Source organism: Mya arenaria, chromosome 3 (genome assembly GCF_026914265.1).
Source record: "Mya arenaria isolate MELC-2E11 chromosome 3, ASM2691426v1".
Lineage (NCBI taxonomy): Eukaryota > Metazoa > Mollusca > Bivalvia > Myida > Myidae > Mya > Mya arenaria.
Genome location: NC_069124.1, coordinates 4,143,543 through 4,153,791, shown reverse-complemented (window position 1 = coordinate 4,153,791; position 10,249 = coordinate 4,143,543). Strand labels below are relative to the sequence as shown.

Here is a 10,249-nt window from a genome sequence, read left to right as displayed (position 1 = left end):
CTTTTAGCATGATTATATTCATTACTTAAACAGTGTGATCCAGGGTTGCCTGTTGTAAAATGCCATAATAAATATGTCGAATAAAGATAAATACTTCATTTTAGAACCATATGGGGGTACAAAATGTCCTTTTGTATCAACTTATTGGGGGTTTTTTTTCAAAAATATATATAGAGGATCTCAAATGAGTGTTTATTTTTTATCAAATTTATTAAACGAGTTCATTTAAAAACGATAAAAACGAGGCCGAGTTTTTATCGTTTTTAAATGACGAGTTTAATAAATTTGATACAAAATAAACACTCATTTGAGATTCTATTTATAACATAAATCATTTACGGTCGAAATCTAGGGGAAAGTTTCTTCAATACACTTCTCTTGTCATATTGAGAAGAATTTACATTGTATGTCACTAGGATGCTTCATCCGCAGGATAGAAAATAGCCCGACATAAAAACATTTTATTAACAATACAAAACATAAATCATGTCACAATTATAAACCGATTTTCAAAGGTTTCAATTTAAAACACCATAAATACATATTTTAATCCATTAAGCAAATCAATAATAATAGCAATGTCATAACTGCGTGACGTCACAAGTAATCACGCGAGTGTGTAAATTTCATTTGGCGGTTGAATATAATATATATGCAAAAAGCTACAGAAACATGAAGTCTGAAATTAACATAAGTCACTGTCACAGTCGCTTTCAATAGTGCGAATTCGCTTTGTAGCTGGTCGATTTCAGCTTGGATTTTTGTCATTTTAACGGATGTGCACAAGGACATTTCCGTGAATTCGAGCTACATAAATGTAAAATCCACCAGAAAAAGTGGGAATTCATGTGGAATCAGTGACTGTGACAGCTTGAGCATTGCTTGAACAACCCAGAATGATCATTTTGCAAGGAAGTAGACACGTTTTTCACTGCAGTACAGGATGCTAGACATTTCCTTGTATTGATTTGGATTTATGTGGCTATCTTTGTTTATAGATGCAATGTTATTGTGTACAGATGTTTGCATAATCTGGTTCGCAGGAACATTGTTGTCATTCATATAATGATTTAATTTCTGGACAAGGTGTTGTCTGGCGCTGTGATCGGGGAGGTGTTTGTTTGGATTAAGCCCAGCCTTCTTCACCATGTGTTTCATCGTGGAATTGAGTTTGTTGACACCGACATGATTTCTTTTGAAACATCGTTTTTAATGTTTGTTTACATTTTTTTGACAGTGCGTATGAATACATTTTTCTGTGATGCGGTTACCTAATTTGCATAGTAATTACACTAATGATATATGAAAAATATTGCATGTGATTATATCACTCCTGCGCCGTATGTTATGTTATAAATATATATATATTGCAGGAAAATGATATTAATTGCCCAAAATAGCACTTTGTCGATAAATAAATGAGTAGAAACTCTTTGAATCTTTCACAAAACGAAATTTCCTTTCGAGAAAATCAGCTTTTTCAGAAGTCCCCAGAAAAGTGTTTCTTTTATGCCCATTAAATCTTAGTCCACATCCATGTTCAAGTTAGCCAATTAAATTAACCAATTCCATTCAATTTAGTGAATCATGATAAAAAATATCATTTCTCTACATGAATAAACCGTTTCAATGATTTTAACAACCATCGTTGCCAATTTCCCAAAGCCCATTTACTGGCTAGGGCACTGTAGAAATCCCACTGGGAAAAGTTTTGAAACCTAAAGGTAAGCTTTTAGGGTAAGCCTTACGTAGAAAACCACAAAATCTAAATGCTGCTGGGTTGTTTTCAGTAGTCAATACAATGGTTTACTATTAGTTATTCCTTAAATGTTGCAAAAGAGGATATATTTCTAATGACATCACCTGTGTCTTAGTCTATCCTTACTTATTTTAATAACTAAACTAAAAGCTAGTGCTGGAGTTATGAATTAATATAAAACACACACACAAAACAATTAATTGCAACATAATGTGTATTTATAAGTAAAAGTTAGAGTTTATTTTGGGGCATCTTATTGTTTAAGTCATTCAGCATGCTAATTGTTTAGTTTACCAAAAGCTTCTAAATAACTGTTTGTTAAAGCTGATCTAAGTGATTAAATGTAAATCTGTTCGGCGATCCCACTGGAAAAAAACACATTAGTCTGAACACTACAATACATATATTGCAGCACAATGTGTCATATTTAACAGCCTTTCTTCGTATTAACTAGGAATCCCAGACAACAATGCTCGAAAATCTCTGAGTCTGTCGATATGAAGTGTTTTTGGAATACTATGCTCCCTGAGTTATAAACCATGTACACTGAAGCCCATTTACAGTTAGATGTGTTCCATGACCAATGTAATCTTGTCAAGAATTCGTTTACACCCAGTGGATGAGAATGCATATAGATCCTGAGGGTAGTACTTCAGCTCATCTGCAATCTCCTGTACTTTGGAATCAGGAATGACCGATTCGGTGGAGTAGAACCCTCTCTGCACAAGTCCATCTCGAATGCACTGTTTCACATGTTTGCGCTCCAGAGGCAAGAATGGTATATAGGATGAAATGAGGTTTTTTGTGATGAGCTCACTGTGCCATAATCCACCTGAAAATCATACTTGCATGTGATTGCATTGCTTGATTTCCAATTTTAAATTTAATCATATTTCATATCATGAAGATGCATTAACTCAATATTTGAAAAAGAAAACAACAGAGAAACAGAGCAAAGTAACATCGTTTAAATAATAATACAAGCAAATTTGTTAAATTGATATACTCTGCCTGATTGGCATGTGATTTTTCTTTGCATTGCTTCATGTTTAATTCTTAATTCAATCAAATTGTATTTCATGAAGATACATTAACACAATATTTGATAAAGAAACAAACAGAGAAACAGCGCAAGTAGGTGGAATGGAAATTAAATGTTTGGTGAAATACTCCAACCGAACCTTGCATATACAGCTGCAGACTGAAGGCATGTTATGAGTACTGGATATGAAATATGAGGTTTTTGTTTGAAAGAAAATAATATTGTAGGTGTTGTACTATTTAGATTTGACCTTGTAACCTAGTTTTCGACCCCATGTTACCCAGTTTCACACTAATAAAAAAATCATCAAGGTAAACATTCAGGTTTAGCTTCATGAAGATTGGACCAGAATAATTGCAAAAATATACCTTCTATAATGTTCAAAAGGTTTGTCTAAAATTTGACCTAATAACCTAGTTTTTATTCCATGTGACAAACTTCCATAGGGTCAGCCAAGATTACTTCAAGGGGAACATTCCGACCAAAGTTTGGATCAATATTGACCAATCAGTACCCAAAATTGGTTCTTGACATGATTTTTCAAAGATTTGGCCTAGTAACTTAGTTTCTGACCTCATGTGACCTAGTTTCAAACTAGTCAATGATTTTATTAAGGAAAAAAAATCTGATTAAGTTTCATAAATATTGCACAGATATATTGCCTTTATTATATTAACATATTTTACAAGATTTTACCTAATGACCGTGTTCTTGATCCCTTGTAACTGACTTCTAAAAATACGGTGCTATTTCATCAAAGGTAACATCCTGCAAGTTTGAACATAGTCTGACCAATCATTACAATTATATGGTTCCGTAAAAAGGTCTAGTATTTGACCTATTTCTTTATCACATGTGAAACAGTTTAAATTTGTTAAAGAGTTCATCAAGGGTAAACATTCTCATAAAGTGTGATGAATAGTGGACAAAATATAATGTGTCTAGTGTGTTCCGATTTGAACTTGTGACCTAGTGTTTGACCCACTTTAAGAAGAGATTGAGACTTAATCAATGGAAGCCTTCTGACCAGTTGGAACATAATTTAACCAATCTCTGCCAATAAATGGTTTACATGATGTGATTCGAGACAAAAAAACAAGAGGACCATGACGAGGGGTGAAAGCGAAAAGGTTCTATCTGCTTCTTTATTTAATGTCACTTAGAACCTTTTCGCATTCACCCCACGATGAGAGCCTATGGTCCACTTACGTGGCTTTTGTGGTCATTTTCAATCTTGAGCACGTATGGATGGGTAATATGCAACATATGAATAATTCCTTTTGAATGTGTTGTGTTTGGGTTAACTGAAAACGTTCAACATAATAAGGATAGAAAATATTGTAAGCAGATAAGTTGGTATTTCAATATATGCCAGTGACAGAAGTTGATATCAAAGGCATGTACATACTAGTAACAATACACATTCAAAGTGAACCATTTCTTTCAACAGGCAAAGGGAGACAAACACTATTTGTATCAATTGTCTCCCTCAGAGTATACTTTGTTAAGGCCAGACAATTTCAAGGGCCATAAATCACCCACACGTGAGCAGATCTGGCTGATTGTCAAAAGGAACAGAGCTCTCATGGATATCGAACTGTTGTATACTAATATGTTTGATTGAGATACATTAACAGCAGGGCCGTGATGGCCCTAGATCACCTACCTGAGTGAAGGTTTTAAACCTTTGTTACCACTAGACAATGTTACTTACCAAATATATTTTGGAGTAAGACAAGGAGTTTTTACATAAATATCATTATGTAACACAGGTGACCCTCAGGGCAAGGTCAATTTTAAACAAAGGGGCATACTTTTAACAATCTTGGTAAAGGACCATTAGACAATGCTATACACCAAACATCTAAGCTTGAGATTTGCTCTAAAATCTGTACACATTGCCCAAATGTCATTGCTATAGCTTCAAAAATAAGAACGTACATGTAGGTCGAAAGGTCACCTGTAAATGTTAATATATGTTTAAAAAACTGTATACATAGTCAAAATTACAAAGCAGTAGCTTAAAAAGTAGAAGGAAGGTCATCAAGTCACAGTCAATGCCATCCGAGGACAACATTAATTTTATTCTCATTTGTAAAATTGTACACATGATCCAAATTAATTGTTGTAGCTTCAAAAAAAAACACATGGTGCTACATAACAAATATCAAAGGTCTGGGCCCTGTGGTTTGAAACATGAAGGAGCTGAAAAGGAGGGGGGACTGGTGTGCATTGCTTTATTAGCAGAGTCTACGCACATTTATATTGTATTTATTTTGAACTTTCTATTACTTTCTCAAAAAAAATGCTTAAGTGAGTTACCTTCTAAATCAGCCACTATAAGCCTTAAAATCAATAATTAGACGGATCTTTATTTCTTAAAACAAGTAGTGGAACAAAAGCCCATAATTGTATGTCCTTTTTAAGTGTGAACGGTCTTTGCCTTATGGGACATGTTAGTCCTATGTTGACAAAACAGTCATTTCAACATGTGTCCATTTTTTGTCATTTTATGCAATGCCATTCTAGCCCAAAAAGGGAAAATATAACTTTCTACAGACAACAGATCTTTTTTTCTCATTCTTGGCTTTGGCCAATTTCACAATGTTTAAGATTTGAGATGTCATTATTTACAAATTGTCGAATATCAGTTGTCACAAATACCAAACCCTCACAAAATATAAGCAATCTGAAGTATTATTTATTTGCAGCCACATTTTCTTGGACAATCTTAGGTTACTTGTATAAGGATCAAGCTCAGCAGACCATTTTCGTTTTCGTTGAAATTGTCTAGCATTCTCCTTTGAAGGAGTTTTGAGACGTTTAAAGGAAAGTACATCATGATTAACTATTTTTCATTTTGTAAATATTAGTTTAAATAAGTTATTTGGCTAAATGTTATCTTAAAGTTTTTGGTAGAAATTCGGGCCAGTCCCTTTGAAGGGATATAAGTTAAAACACTTAATATATTTAACATACTTTCTTTCTGATTGAGAGCAGGGAGCCTTATGACCTCCTCCATTTCTTTCAGCCTGATATTCTCTCTGGGTATACCCTCTGACCAGTACTTGATGGTCCGCTCCGCTATATCTGTACCCGCTGTGTTGCTGTAAAATATACCTTAGCTAAAAACTACAAACTCCAAATAATCAATATACATGGATAACAATAAGCCTGTTTTGTACTCATATAAAATTTATGGTGACCCATATGTAAATCAAAATAATTATGTGCTTCAAATAAATCGGTTTACATTAAATTAAAAAAAAAAATAGTGCGATAGGCAAACAAGGGAAAAAGTTGAGTCTGAGACCTGGCCCTTCAAAGCACTGATCAAGCACAAAACAAACAAACTATTTGACAACAAAAGTCACTGACAGTGACAAAGTATCCGGTAAATTGAAATTCAATCATGGAGTACCTGAGGAAAAAGAATGTAGATTTTCTGTAGTCCACACCACCAATCTCTTCATAGAAATCCAAATATGGTTTGATAGTGTCAATCACTCCTGGCGGCATTTTGTCCATCTCATCAATGACAATCAAGGAACGAGGGCATTCCTTTACAGCTCGTTCTATAATGTCTCGTAACTTGTCCTAAATTATTTCAAGTAAGCTGTCAAGAAAACCAACACGTTACAGGGTTTTTTAAAGAATTTCTTGTTCTAACCATACATACTTGTTTATATAATAGTTTACGTACTACTCCATTTTTTATTTACTTAAATATTTGTTTAAACGTTCTCTTTTCATAACTCACATATCTGCAAAAGAATTCTTATAATATTTTAAATGAGTAGTCTCCAAAAACACTGTAACAATTAAGTTACCTTATAAAATGATATCATATCTGAGTGAGGGAACTCCCTTGTGGCTGATATGAAGTGAAAATATTTACTCTTCATTCCTTTACGGAACATTTTCTCTGCCACAATACGGGAGACATAGTTCTTCCCGGTGCCTGTTAAGCCATGAAATGACAGTGCAAGGGCTTTGCTGGGATTCTCCCTGGCATGACCTTTAAGATGCTTGACAACAGGCTCTGTGACAAGATGCTGGCCATACAACGTTGAACTCAGAGTGTGTGAAAGATCTGTTAAAGCATAGAAATAAATACTTGAAATTTGTGTCATCACCCGTAAACAAGTAAAATATCTATACTCAGTCAGGCTCAAGCTGCACCTGATGCATTTCGGAAAGCACGAGAAAAATCGCACTAAAGAACGAGTAACACACATATAACTATCTAAGCTTTGAGGCCTTTTAACAACGAACGTAAGGAACAGTTTTATTATCATCAATTATATGTAATAATTATCACCGACGACATGTTATTAAATATCATTATCGACGATAATTATCATAGTAGATCATCATGTGATTAAGAAAGAGGCTCTGAGTGGGCCTAAGATTACATCCAGAGTCTGATACGCTATAATAAATCGGCTAACAAACAAAACACTCTCAATGCCGCTTGAATTTAAATCAATGGCAATTTTCGTTGAACTCTACAGTTACGAATCAAAAACGAATTAAACGACGCATGTGTCTTTTAAACGAAAGGAGTGAGAAACAAAATTACATAAATTGATAAAACAAATATGTGACAATGATATCACGCAACAATCGTGAGTCTGCAATTGGATGTTGTAAAGCTGACAGTTTCGGGTTGCCCTCGACATTTTCGGGTCAATTGGTTATATTCAACAAAACAACGATGCAGCCAGATGTATAAAGCTTGGATAAGTTGTCCGCGGTTTTCTTCAGTCGAGTTTCAACATTCAAATGATTCGATTGGATAAAAGTAAAAGTCGGATAAATATTGACTAAGAATTAACACATTGGCTTATTTTAACCAAACCAAAGATTACGCCAGTTTTATACAATTAGCTACTGAAGCTATTTAAGGAAAAAAGCTCTATTTTTTTCTTTTAAAATAAAAGAAAATACAATATAACTGAAATAACTTTTACGTATCACCTGCAAAAACATATTGCATCAAATGTTTTCCGGAAAAAAACCACAACAACTTATATCTGAAGGAAATTGAATATATAATTTAGAATTAAACATTGAATTAACTTCCCCCTCTGCATTAAACAGCTAAATATATAACAAGATGATACGATGTTATTTTGAATTAATATATTCCTGACTATTTCTGAGAGAGAAGTTTGGCCTACTATATATATCTGCTCTGAGGTCAAGTTGTGTTTTCTCTTGGCAGCATTGCTCCTACCATAATGATGCAAAACATACAATTAATTCATAATTATAAATGCACTATGAATTCAAAACTGGTGTGAATGGTGTGTTTTTACCAAACAACCAATGTTGTGTCTAAACATGTGATCAATCCTTTCAAAAACAGGTTCCGTCTAGTTCCATACACTATAACATAGGGTCTAAAATAGGAACTCAGTAATTGCCTGACAAGTAAAAAGTGTGTAGCATTGTGGAATTACCAGTCATGAGGATATAGTATTAAGCATAAGGAGATCATAAGAGAGAGGTGCGTTGGATGTTGCGAGATTGATTGAAATAGGAACACCATTCAATGAAATTATAAATAAACTTGAGTATACCTATGGAAGTTCAGAATCAAGAGAAGAAGTTATTGCAAAGTCATACTCAGTTTGAAAGAGTGAAGGTAAAACGGTGGAGTTGAAGAAGCTAGAGGCTGAGTTGATAGAAGAAAATGGGTCAAGGGATCGATATGATAAATGAAATATGGCACAAGAGCTGATGGATTCCAGTAATAATAGTGAATAAATGTAAGAAGTGGAAGACTCTGTTCAGAAGCTACTAAGATTGAACTACTTAAGAAAGTAAATCAAAGTAATCACCGTCATAGAAACAAGTACATGGTAGTATTAAAAAAGTATTACAAACGTAGATACAGACCACTACGTTGACATTATGGCAAAAGTTAAGGTCAATGCGAGACAGCCACAACGCTAATGACGGACACCAACGCTTGTCCAAGCTTCTTAGACTCCCTTCGTTTACAGAGCTCCCAGCATGTGTACTTTTCAAAAGTCAATACTATATTAAAAGGGAAATAACCGATTAATGGTTCAAGACGAACTAAAAAAACACCACGTACACTGTTTATATATATATAGTTTATGTATCCGTGATAACATTAACTTTCTTCGAAACTCAGTTTTGAAACAGTAAAGGTGCCTATCAATATACATGTACCAGTAAAATTTGTTGAAATCCATCTGTCATTACAGCATTCCTTGAACCTACAGGTAATCACATCAAACGCTGAAAACGCAAAAAATCCTGCCGATGCAGTGCTGGACAATGTCAATACACTAATCACAATCAAATGTTTGGTCCACATCATGCACTTTTTATTCAAATCTCATGCATATTTCGTAAGTAAAATGCAATTTTATACACGAAACAAATCGAAACTACAGCGGAATTATATGAGTAATATCTGTAAACAATAATTAGAGTTAGCTCAAGTAACTCGATCCGAACGGATAAACATAATGGCATCATTTCGAAATCGTATATACACATACGATATAAACATAGGTTTATCCAACTTTAATTTTTAACCGGGTTTGCTTTATGCTTATCTGGGAATTGTTTGTAATTGTGAATTGCCCTGATGAGCATGAGGAAAAGTCGTTTATTTATATATATTACATTTAAATAAAAGTATGCACGACATTTGGGACAAACGTTTTTTTGCTCTGATCAACTTGTGCGAAATTCTTAAAATTCGAAAATTCACGACGTTCGAAAACTTCGCGACATTCAAAATCTCCACGGCATCCACAACATTTGCAACACTCGTTATATTCACAACATTCTCAAAATTAGCAACATTAACGACATTCACAACATTGGCGACTTTCACAATATTCACAACATTCAGTACATGTGTATCATTTGCGACATTCGTTACATTTGCTGCAACATCATCTACATTCGCAACAATCACAACATTCAATACAGCTACATTCACAATATATTCACGGCATTCACAATATTCACAATATTTACAACATTCACAGTATTCACAACATTTCACGACATTCACGAAATTCGTAACATTTGCGACATTCGTGACATTTGCGGCAACATCATCGACATTCGCAACAATCACAACAGTCACGACATTCATGACCGCTACATAGGTAAAATTTACGGCATTCGCAACGTTTACGACTTTCGAAATATTCACAGCATTTAGGAAATGTCCCAAATCTAATAAACTGAACAATGTATGAGTTTGTAACCAGTGTTCGCGCTCGACACAATGGTAATTTTTGGTGTCCTGTCCAATTCTGTTACAGCTGAAAGAATGTTATCGAATGTCATTAAGTACTTTTTGTATGGATTTTTTCAATTATACAAACAATAGAACTGCAATGATATGATCCTCTTTCTGTTGTTCCCCACAGGGGGTGTAGGTAGATAAAACA

General features: G+C 34.2%; 1 protein-coding gene across 1 annotated transcript; it reads right to left on the bottom strand.

Annotated features, from left to right (window-relative positions):
* Positions 1–447: 447 nt before the first annotated feature.
* LOC128228589 (torsin-1A-like) lies at positions 448–9,254 on the bottom strand. Its single transcript, XM_052939988.1, has 5 exons — positions 9,006–9,254; positions 6,632–6,894; positions 6,223–6,398; positions 5,781–5,908; positions 448–2,591 (listed from the first exon to the last, which is right to left on the bottom strand). Exons 1-5 carry the CDS (start codon positions 9,154–9,156, stop codon positions 2,323–2,325), a joined length of 987 nt encoding a protein of 328 aa, XP_052795948.1. The 5' UTR covers positions 9,157–9,254; the 3' UTR covers positions 448–2,322.
* Between the last annotated feature and the right edge of the window lie 995 nt (positions 9,255–10,249).